This window comes from Mesitornis unicolor, unplaced genomic scaffold (genome assembly GCF_000695765.1).
Source record: "Mesitornis unicolor isolate BGI_N332 unplaced genomic scaffold, ASM69576v1 scaffold33894, whole genome shotgun sequence".
In the NCBI taxonomy this organism is placed as follows: domain Eukaryota; kingdom Metazoa; phylum Chordata; class Aves; order Mesitornithiformes; family Mesitornithidae; genus Mesitornis; species Mesitornis unicolor.
The window spans coordinates 473-11,751 of NW_010178614.1; the positions used below are offsets into that span (position 1 = coordinate 473).

Sequence of the window (11,279 nt, forward strand, 5' to 3'; positions counted from 1 at the left end):
TAGTGCCATGCGGGGAAGGGCTGGGAGTGGAGAGGGGCCGTGCTGCCGCTCCCAGTGTTAATAATTACCCAGCACGTTCAGAAGGAGCTGGTGGGGATAGTGGAGCCACCAGCATTGCATTTAGTTTGCTTTCCTGGTGCTTGTAACTCTGCTTTAAATTCCTGTTTGTGGGTGCTTCCCCGAGTATGCCTAGATGGAGAAAACCCCAAAACATCTGCTAGCAAGTGGTGGAGGGAACAAAGCTTGCCAGATCCTCAGCGCGGGCTGCTGACTTTAGGGCATTAGATGTGGCAGGCTCGGAGCTGTAGGTGTATAAGAGGAAGGATACACATCAGGGTGCCGAGAGACTGCAGCTTACACAGCAAAGTTGAGTACTTCCAGGCCATGGTGTAACGTGAAGAGAGCTGCAGTCTTGGCACCACTGCAGGGTGCAGGCTCAGTTCATCAGTCCTGGGCTTCCCCCGCTGATAACCTGGGAATGAACACCTGCATCTTACATGGGTGCTGTGTGCAAGCTCTGGGGCTCGTGGTGGCTCTTTTCACACCAGCAAAGTCTGTTCTCATGTGCGTCCCTTGTCCTGGCTCCTGGTGAACCTGGGGAACAGTTCCTGGCTCTGGCCCACGAAGTTTGTAGGTACAGATAGCCACACTGCTTGCTCCAAGCCATCAAAGCAGCATTCGGTGCTGTCAGCAAAGCTGCCTTCCCCATGCTGTGAATGCACTCGTCTCCAAAAAGCTTAGAGCAGCAGAAAAGATTTCTGTTCCCTAAGCCAGCATAGTAGAGCTGTGTATTTTTTTAAGGCTAAATTAAAATAAACAGTGCTGTACTCAACAGTCTGCCTGGCTGTACTGTGGGGACAGTTCCTGTAATTCTGTGTGCCCTTGGGGTATCTTACCTGGGTAGTCAAGAGTCTTTAGAGGAAGGCTGTTGAGAGGAATGTGGAGCATTAATTGCCAGAGAGCAGCCTTGTTCCGATGCTTTGCCCTGGCTTGCCTGTGTCACATTCGACAGAAACCTCCCCTAGAGAAAGAGGTCCCTTTGTTAACATCTAACCTGTAAGCTGTTGCTCAGCACTTTGTGCTGCAACAAGAGACTGGATCATCCAGCAGGTCGGGCAAATCCTTATCGAACAGAATAAACTGAAAATTGAAGGAAAGATTGTTAGGAGAAAGCTGTGCTTCCCTGCTCGGCTGGATGCGGGGCTGTCCCAGTGTGACTGCTGCAGAGCGACTGACAATAAGAGGAGACTGAGGGGAGACCTCATTCATGTTTATAAATATATGAAGAGTGAGTGTCACGAGGATGGAGCCAGGCTCTTCTCGGTGACAAACAATGATAGGACAAGGGGTAATGGACACAAACTGAAACACAGGAGGTTCCACTGAAATTGGAGAAGAAACTTCTTCTCAGTGAGGGTGACAGAGCACTGGCCCAGGCTGCCCAGAGAGGTGGTGGAGTCTCCTTCTCTGCAGACATTCAAAACCCGCCTGGATGCCTTCCTGTGTAACCTCATCTGGGTGTTCCTGCTCCGGCAGGGGGATTGGACTGGATGAGCTTTGGAGGTCCCTTCCAATCCCTAACGCTCTGTGATTCTGTGAATAATCCTGCTGCTTCTTTTTAATCACCGTGGCTGCAGGGAGGTGCAGAAAGCCGTGAACACGGCCCAGGGGCTCTTCCAGAGGTGGACGGAGCTCTTGCAGGATCCCTCCATCGCCACGAGAGAGGAAATCGACTGGACCACTAATGAGCTCAGGAACAACCTGCGGAGCATCGAGTGGGACCTGGAGGACTTGGATGAAACAATTAATATCCTTTCTGTGGTCTTTTGGAGTCAGGGGCATGGGTTCCCCGAGTTGTACTATTTGGGATTGAATTTTACGTTTACATCAGGTTTTCTCAAACTGCAAGTGAGAAATTAAGGCAAATGTATTCAGCAAAAGGATTTTCCTAGTTTTCCTTTTGACAAGGTATATTCTAAGATGCTTAGTTCTACAAAGCCTGCTATGTTGTATGAATTTGGATTTCTGCATAGCCAGTCATGTTCTAGGCTGGCTTCCAGAAATACTCCTTTTCCCTTGTGTTCATCTGAGCACTCCTGAAAGCGCTGTGCAGCATCAGAGAACAAAAAAAACCCACCAGAGAGAATCCTCGCACTGTTGCGTGTTCTGCACAGCATGCTCCTGCCATCCCTGTTTTCTCCTCTGCTGTTTTGTGCTTTGCTAATCAAATTTTGGGAAAAGGTGCAGTGCGACGGCAACGTGCCGCTCGTTAGACCCCCGCTGCAGCACACTCGGGGGGTGTGTGTCCACTGCTGCCTCCTTGACTCGCTGCCTACGCATTGTTGAGGCAAACCCACGGAAATTCAACCTCGATGCGACGGAGCTGGGTATCAGGAAAGCCTTCATCACGAGCACGCGGCAGGTGGTCAGGGTAAGGAAACTTGTACCTGCTCTCTTGGGCTTCCTCCTCTTCCCTGTGCGCTCCCTCTCGAGGGATGGGTTTGGGACTGCGAGGGTGCAGGTGCCCCATGGGATAAGCTGCTTTTCTGCTGCTGCCCCTTTGGGTCTTCACACTTCTCATGCAACAACGAGCCTGGGAACCTGTAGAAACTGGGAAGGAAGAGTAAAGACCCCGCTGCGATGCAGGGGAGGCTGGAGTCTCCCTTCAGAGTGGGAGGAAATCACAACTGTCCTGTGCTCTTGTAGCACTGGTTTTCAAAAATAGAGTCCACTTTGAACACTGACAGATGGTTAAAGCCTAGAGTTACGGACACGGTGACTTCAACTTCCTACTGCTACGAAACAGTCCAAACAACCACTGGATTTATTTTTAACTTGGGGAAGGGTTGGTTTTTTTAGTTTAAGCCCACATTTCAGAAGCAAAAGGAGGATTTTAGCAATTTGGTAGTAATAAATAGAGAAGAAACATCTTCCCAAAAGCTTCACTGCCTGGTAACAACCTGCTAATTAGGAAGTTTTCTCCCTATTAGTAGCTACATCAAGCATACCTTAGTTTCTGTTGCCCCTCATGACTCTGATGTTCTTGCTTCATGAAATGCATTGCTGTGGCTGGCAGCAAGCTCGTTACCCTACCTGCAGTCCTGCGGTCTGGATGCAGTCCTAAGGCTTGCCACCTGCGAACTGATCCCAAAACCACGCTGGGCCCAGGTAGCAGGCATGTGCTTGCTGCCTTGCCCTTGGTGTCGTCCACTCCCAAACGGGCATGATCAGGCAAGTCCACTCTGTGGTCCTCTTTTCCTGGCTGAAAACTGCTGGCTAATGGGTTTTGGAGCAGTGTCTCTTACTGTTAAATGAAATTTGTTAGTGGCGTTGTGCAGCTGAATTCCAGTTTCCATGAGGGAATTTGTGATGCACAGCAGCAAGTGCATTAACTGAGTGGGATTTGATGCTTTTAGCTGATGTGTTTCTGAAGAATAAAACATACCTAAATGTTCTGGTGACATCAGAACCATGCTGGTGGATCAATTTCTGCTGGATCATACTGACCACTTGCTAATGCACCCTATAAACACTAGACTACATTGTGATCAGGAGCGTTCTGTGGCTGGCCATCTTCTACAGCAACCCAGCAGGAAAACTTAATTGATAAAAGAGAAAATGTAAGGACAGTTGGAGAGGATGGCCAGGATGGAAATCTATCTTGTCCTTTGCAATATAAAAACAGATGCAACTGGGAATAAAGTGCAGCAGGTTACAGGCTTCCAAGACCTCGAGGAACATGATGCTTCCTTACAGACTATCAATGGGAACATTAGTTTAATATTATACAAATCAAAGTGGATTTCTGGCTGTAGTGGAGCAAAACGAGTAGTAAATAGGGAATATTTTCAATGTGTCCCATTGCCATTGATTCTAGTGTTAATAAAAGGATGAACTGCAATGAAGTTTTCTACACCATCCTTTCAGACTCTTCAAAACTGAACATTTTCAAAGAAAATCACCCCTCACTCCCCCTAAAGAAGCCTTTCTGGGTATAGACAGCCCTGAAACTGCCTGTCACCTCACATCCAATGCTCACATGCTGCTTCTTTCCTTGTACAAACAGGAAATGAAGGATCAGATGTCAAACTCCTCTGTGCAAGCACTGGCTGAAAGGAAAAACAGGCAGGTGAGAACCACAAACGGTCAAGTTAAGTGAATGTGGTGGCTGTTTGGTACTTTAAGGAGTAAGAAGGATTTATCAGCTGTGGCAGCTGTTGTCTTACGGTATGTTTTAGGTGAAACTTCCATTTCCAACCACTCCAAGGCCCCACATCATCAGGCAGAGTGTATAGCGTTGATCAAAAGCTGTAATTACAATATATATCCTGTCTGTAGTTAATCTCCTAAGAAGTCTTTGTTCTGGGAAGGGGCTTGCATGCTGCAGCAAAGCTGTGTGTTTGAACTGTGTCTGTTTTGCTGACCTGAGAGAGCTGGTTCTCACAGACACGTGGCTGCCACCCTCTCCCAAGCCTGTATCTCAAAGCAGTAAGTCAGCACTCGCCATCTGTCTCTGTCTTCAGATCTGGTTGTGTACAACTGTCAGTGTTGCATCATCCTGTGGAAAGGGGAATCTTCCCTCCTTCTCGGGGAGAACAGATCAGAATCCATGTCAGTGAATGTAATCCTGTGCTCTGCTGGATTTAGGAGCCAAGATGCTGCATATCCTTTCGCACAGCTGCCTCATACTAGTTAGCCATGTAAGAAGATGGAAGAAGCTCAAGGAGTCTCAGGTTGTCTGCACTTGTAATCTAAGGAATAGAAATAGATGTGGCTTGTGCTCCTGCCTGACTGACAGGAGACTGTAAGATCTCTGAGCTGACTTCCAGAGCTGCCTCAGTAGAAGTCAGTGTGCACTTCGTACAAGTGACTTATCTGCCTGCATCAGCCTTACTGCTTGTGGCAAAAACTGCAAACTGCAACAAGCTACGGAGAAGCACATAGCTGATTCCTGAGCTTATTAAAGAGTTAACTGACGTGCCTGGCAAACACTTGAAGAAGCGAGGTCCCTTACACCCTTGCTCAAACAAGTCTGCGTTCTGTTGCTTTCCTTTGCGTGAAGTTCCTGCTAGCTGTGGGAGACCATATGGCCCAGCTCGCGCCTCGACATCTGGTCAGGAAAACAGACTTCCCCTTGCCGTCTTCCTCTCCCCTCCCCAGCCCCTGGCCTTCCCTCCAGACTGCAAAGCCTGGGCTGCAGCGGCTTTTTCAGCATGCCTGTGTGTCTGAGAGGCTGGCTAGTGGCGACCAGTAGTAGTGGGCAGGTTATGGTTGGACTCTGTGATTTCCAAGGTGTTTTCCAAACAAATAATTCTATGACCTGACTCTCACAGGCTAAGACTGGCAGACAGAGGTGTTTCTACTGAAGCAGCAGCAAAACTAGTGCAGTGCATTAAATAAACAGGAGTTGCACTTGCCACAGACAGGAGAGAGAACCAGGAGCTTGCTCAGTGTCTCGGAGCCGACAAAGCAAGATGTCCTGCTGGCTTCCTGCGCAGTCAGTCTGTCAGCTTTCCTCTCTCCTCCTCAGACCTTGTAAGGCAGATGAACTGTAGAGACTGCCTTGTTTTCAGCCTGCCAGAGCAGTCTGGTCATTGTCTTGCTGTTCTTCACAAAGACTCGGTCGTCTCCTCCTGCCCACAACCAGAAGCTGTGAGGCAGTGTCATTAGGAGCCAGCCTCGCCTCCTCGCTGGTGGGCAGAGCTCCCTAACCCATTCATGGCACCACAGGGTGCAGCTCCTCACCTGCAGGCCATGCTCATGCTCTAGCGTCTGGTGCTTATGTTACACCCCTTCCAGGGACCAGACTTACTCAGCTGGAAAACCATGTCTCCACTGGCTTTGCACCAGCTTCTCTCCCTGGGTTGCAGAGCAGGTAGCAAGTGTAATCTTGTGTGCTGGCAACTGAGCAGTACACCAGAGGAACAGGTAGTCTGAATCAACATGAGCATACAACACTGCTGTGGTGATAAATTGCACTGTTTTACTGTCGGCTCAACTGGTTAAGTACTTTATCCAGACCCTCTTAAGCCCCTGTCATTAGCAGCACAGTGTTCAGTTCGAGCTATACATCTGTTAACAGAGTGTATCCGGATACTTCCCAGCTTATGTGTCCTAGCACTCTTGAGCAGATCTTTGCTAGTCTTTTATGCCATGCAGACCTTCTGGTTACACCGTCTGTCAGCCGTACTCCAGAGGTATATCTGAAATACCAAGCTGGCATTTTGGCATTGCATTGTTTTGTTCGTGACAGCACTCAGGCTGAGGAACAATAGAGCGGGAGGAAAAGGATGCTGTGAAAGTGTGTACAGGAGTATTGCCTCATCTGCCTTCCCACTGCACCCTGTAGACAGGCTGTGAGCACACGTAAGGGTATTGCTGACAGCTCTCTGCATCTGTTTAGGTGCTCCTGGGAGAAAGTGGAAGTCAGAGTTGGAGCTCTGGACCTGACAAATACAGCCGTCTGGACCGGGAGCTGCAGTTAGCGAATTCACACTTCATTGAGGAGCAGCAAGCTCAACAACAGGTAAGGCAGCTGGCACCACATGGACTAAATACCTTTGCTTGCCAGATGGGTGCCAAGGGGATGAGATATGGGCAGCAAGAGCCAAAAAATATCCAATCCTTAGCTGTTCTGGATCCAGCAGTCTGACAGCCCTCCTCTTAGCTTGCAGCGTGTACTTGTGCATGCATTTCCTGTACAGCACAGCTTTAGATGCACCTTGGAGCAGAGATTGTAATGCTTGAGGCTTGGGTCTTCTGGTCTGGACAGAAGGCAAACAAGATGATCTGGAAGATGTGGCACACTAAGCTTCAGTAGGATAAGGATTGCTGAAATCCTCAGAAAGGTAGAAACGTTGCAAACAGAAGAGATCCTGTTTCTCTTACACAACTTCCCCTGGTTAAAAAAATGAGGTGATGCTTGCTGTTGTTTGTGTGCATCTTCACCAGAACAGGCTAGGAGCAGGAGCACGTGCCTGCTTCCTTTTCCTGCCTTTGTCAACATGAGATTCGTGAGAAAGTCTGTGTGAGGGCTTTGCGAGAACCCCTGGCGAGGTGCTTCCCTGCAGCCGGAGGAGCTCATCTGGAGAAGTGCCCGGGCAGCGCACAGACCCACGTGCAGCAGCCCACCCAAAACCCAGGCCTTTAAACAGGCAGCTTCTTGGAGGTGGGAAACTCTGCTAAAGCTCCTGACCCTTGACACCGCCCTGGCTTTCAGACGAGTTTTACCTAGTGACTCTAGGAAGATAAATAGATTCAGAAGTAGGTAACTAGGGTAGATCTAATCCTTAGCGTGACTGTGCCCTGAAAATGACTTGAAACATCAGGAGACCTATTCCTTTGGCACATTTGGAGCCAGGCTTGCTATTTTTAGCTGTAGAAGCTGCCACAGCCATTAACTCGCATTAACTCCTTGTTATCTGCAGTGTGCTCCAGGTTGCATTTCCCAGGCGTAGCATTAGCGTGGCTCCCTGGTGCCCACTGCTGTGCCTGCTGCGGGCAGGGGGAGCTTGCAGAAGTTTTGATGACCAGGCTTTCTGGCTTTCAAGAGTTGCCTTAGCGGTGGGTGCAGCAGGGAAGGGTAGGGGCCTGGCTGAGCTGAGGCTGGATTTGCAGGGAAGTCAGGAGACTGCAGCTGGCTGTGCCGCAGGGATGCCATGCCAGGGAGGCTTTCCTGCGGCTGTCGCTTCTCCAGCATTTCCTAGGAATGCGGTCCTCGTTCCCAGTGGCTTAGGCCTGTGCCTGAACCCTGCAGCTGACATGAACCGAGCAGTGTGTCCATCCACCTGATGGGCTGGCTTCCACCTAGCTGCAGGAGGCAGCAGACCTGTAATTGCCTGTTTCCGTTCTCTTTGGCCCCAGCTGATTGTGGAGCAGCAAGATGAGCAGTTGGAGCTGGTCTCTGGCAGCATCGGGGTGCTGAAGAACATGTCCCAGCGCATTGGTGGGGAGCTGGAGGAGCAGGCAGTGTAAGTGTGAGATGCGGCACTGAAAACCTGGTGGGGTATGTGGCTGGTGGCAACACAGCTGGGGTCTTCGCATACATACTTCTGCCCCTGTTAGGGCCTTGAATTTACCAGTCCCTCAGGCAGCTTCTTGTAGCCAGGGCTTGATTTTAGGCAGTGGAAAGCATTTCTTACCGCAGCCTGCAAGGATCCAACTGCACTTTAGTTTGTTTGAAAGCCTGCACCTGGGGCAGGCTTAGCTCCTAGTTTACTTTGCCTTCTGTCTCCTTTTTAGACGCTCCCCCTAAGGCACAGAGCTCCTGACTACAGGCAGACAGCAGTACTGAGCAGATGAGGGAAGGAGGTGCTGTGTAATGGGAATATTGGGTGCCTCCCGACTCTTTGTGTTGCCCCTGGTTAACTGCTTATCCCGGGAGCTCTCAGCTCTGCCCTGCTGCTCTGAAACATGCAGCACAGAGCTGCTATTCATAGTTAAAGTTAAAAATAACCCTCACCCACGGAAGGGGTTAAAGGGTAGCTCACAAAGCAATTTGCATCCACCATTTACATATAAATTAGGTTTCTTTCCCATTGTATGTCCTTTGCAAACAAGTGCATAAAGTTTCCAGTTATACAGACCAACAGCTACCATTTCCAGAGAGGCTTGGAGAATTTGTGCCTGAAACCCCTCTGTGGCTGATGAGAGGCTGGAGGGCTATGTCCCTTATGAAGTGGTGTCGTCTTGGATGGAGAGGAGGAGCTTTAAACCTCCCTCCTGTACGAAGTTTTGCAGCTGAGAGTCTTCTGCTCTCACGGAAGCAGATAAGTGTGGTGTGTCTGTTTCTAGAGCATCACGTAAACCATCAGTGCGTGCTAGACAGAAGCAGATAACTACTGCAGTGAGTTTTTTACAACTCCTTTCCCGCTGACTGAAGATTTAACAAGTGCCCTAGAACTCCAAATGAAGGAAGCTGTCCTTTCAAATGTGTTAAGCTTAAAGTCCCACTGGCAGGAGACACTTGTATTGTTACCTTGATTCTAGATGTGCTTGTTTCTCTTCAAATGGGTTCTTGGCACTGACAAAGCACGGCTTCAGGAAGACTTTCAGATCCAATACACTCACTATGTGGAGAAAGGAGAAGGGTCACTTCCACGCAGAGCTTAAAAAGCACCTTAAAAGCAATTCAAAATCTCATTCCCGCTTGAAACATGACTGGAACAAGATTTTAGCTTCAACTGCAAGCCCTGAACAAGAAAAGAGATCTAAAGTCCGAGTTGGCACCTTGATCTATCTAACCAGTCTCTGCTAATCACAGATTATAAATGAGACTTTTATCTTAAAAGGAAGAAAACCCCCGCTCCTCACCTTGCAGGGGTACATAGAGCTCAGACGCCAACATGCAAGGCAGACCAATCTGACAGGAGTCCCAGATGACTTCCCACCAAAGCAGTGGTGCTTTGAAAGGCCCCTTTGGATATTTTCAGGAGACCAGGCTGTGTTGTGCCTCTCCGCCAAGGTGTAACACACCGATCACATCGGTGTTTTGATCAGCGTGTGTGAGCGCGCTGGGAAATCCTGCAGGGACGCGCTGGTTGCTGACGAGTGCTGTGCTTTGTCCTCAGGATGCTGGATGACTTCTCCCACGAGTTGGACAGCACTCAGTCGCGGCTTGATAACGTCATGAAGAAGCTCGCCAAGGTGTCTCACATGACGAGCGGTAGGTCCTGACAAGTGGGATCCGTCCCTGGAAAGGGAGTGACAAGCCCTTGGGCTTAAGGGCTGGGATGCTGCGTGCTCCCACCCAGCGCCGAGCAGAAGGAAAGCAGCAGCTCTCGGTGCTTGAGAGAGGGGGAAGCCTTGCAAGCCCTGCAGCTGCTCTTGGCCAGACACAGCTCTGCAGCCTGGCCTCTGCCTTTGTTTTATTTACAGATGCCTTTCTATTTCTGCTGCTGCAGCCACTGGGGGAAAATTCCCCTCTAGGTGGTAGGAGGGGAAACTCTGCTGCAGTTTCCCCCATGCCAAACAATCACCTGCAGCAAGCCCCTTTCCAAATCCCACTTTCCCTTGGGCTGCTGGCACCTGCAGGCCTGGTGTTGGCCAGATATCTCTCTCAGCTGGCAGAGGAAAGAGGCGATTTCTGTGCTGAGCCCACAAGATAAGTCCTTATAAGGCTGTGCCTGAAGGCGGTGGGCTGGCAGGGTGCCACAGGCAGAGCAAACAGGAAGCCTGGTGTGCCTGCTGGGAAGTCCCCTGCCGCCAGCTCACCTTGCGAGCTGTGAGAAGAGCATTTCTGCCATCCCTGGCATCACCCACGCTGAGGTTGACCAGGAGGGGCCCTTCCCGGGCTAGGCTGCTGTGCCCAAAGGTTGGGGGGTGCCAGCAGCCCTGTGGCTGGGGCCCGGGGGGTGTTCCCTCTGCTGTGGCAGACGTGGCCAGGAACAGACAGCTTTCAGAGGTGATGCAGTGCTGAGCTTCTGCAGAGCATCCGTGGGGCCAGGGAGGTGTAAAGGCATCCAGGGGAAACCTCATTGCTGGCGCTTTCCTAAGGGGAGCTGCCACGAGCTTTTCCCTGTAGAGCTCCTTTGGGCAGTTTTCACTGGACCCGTTCTTGTTCCTGCTGTGGCAGACGTGGCCAGGAACAGACAGCTTTCAGAGGTGATGCAGTGCTGAGCTTCTGCAGAGCATCCGTGGGGCCAGGGAGGTGTAAAGGCATCCAGGGGAAACCTCATTGCTGGCGCTTTCCTAAGGGGAGCTGCCACGAGCTTTTCCCTGTAGAGCTCCTTTGGGCAGTTTTCACTGGACCCGTTCTTGTTCCTTTGGCAAATGGGTTACTCCATGAATGAGCAGCAACACACAGCAGCTCTCTGCTTGTTCCTCTAGACTGCTTTTGAACTGGTTTATTGAACCTTTCTGAACTTGCTTGAGGAGAAGCCTCAAAATTCCCACAGCTGGCCCCCAAAAAATGGATGGGTCCTGGAGGAGAAACACTATCCCCCCATGAGCTGCAGTGGAGCGTGCTGCCAAAGGAGCTGAGGCTTTGCCTATTTATGGCTTCTTTAAGCTTAAATTGGGCTCGTAGCAGTACAGCCAAGAAAAGCTCTCCCCCAGTTTTCCTTCCCTGTTGTTAGAAAGACTGACACTTCCTTTTTCTTCCAGATCGACGGCAGTGGTGTGCAATTATTGTCCTCTTTGTCATCTTGCTGGTGGTGCTCATCTTGTTTTTTGTCCTGTGATGGACTGAACTTCCTCAGACGCCCCTTCCCTGCTCCTCTCGCCCCCATAGCACGGGGAAATGAAACTCTCACCGTTTCCGTCCGCCCACAGAGATCTCC

At 50.3% G+C, this 11,279-nt stretch overlaps 1 protein-coding gene across 1 annotated transcript; it reads left to right on the forward strand.

Moving 5' to 3' along the window:
• Window positions 1-1,643: 1,643 nt before the first annotated feature.
• LOC104539085 (syntaxin-6) lies at window positions 1,644-11,208 on the forward strand. The gene is made up of 7 exons (XM_010182522.1): window positions 1,644-1,807; window positions 2,337-2,431; window positions 4,067-4,129; window positions 6,404-6,526; window positions 7,864-7,970; window positions 9,570-9,664; window positions 11,104-11,208. Exons 3-7 carry the CDS (start codon window positions 4,070-4,072, stop codon window positions 11,178-11,180), a joined length of 462 nt encoding a protein of 153 aa, XP_010180824.1. The 5' UTR covers window positions 1,644-1,807; window positions 2,337-2,431; window positions 4,067-4,069; the 3' UTR covers window positions 11,181-11,208.
• The last annotated feature ends 71 nt before the right edge of the window (window positions 11,209-11,279 follow it).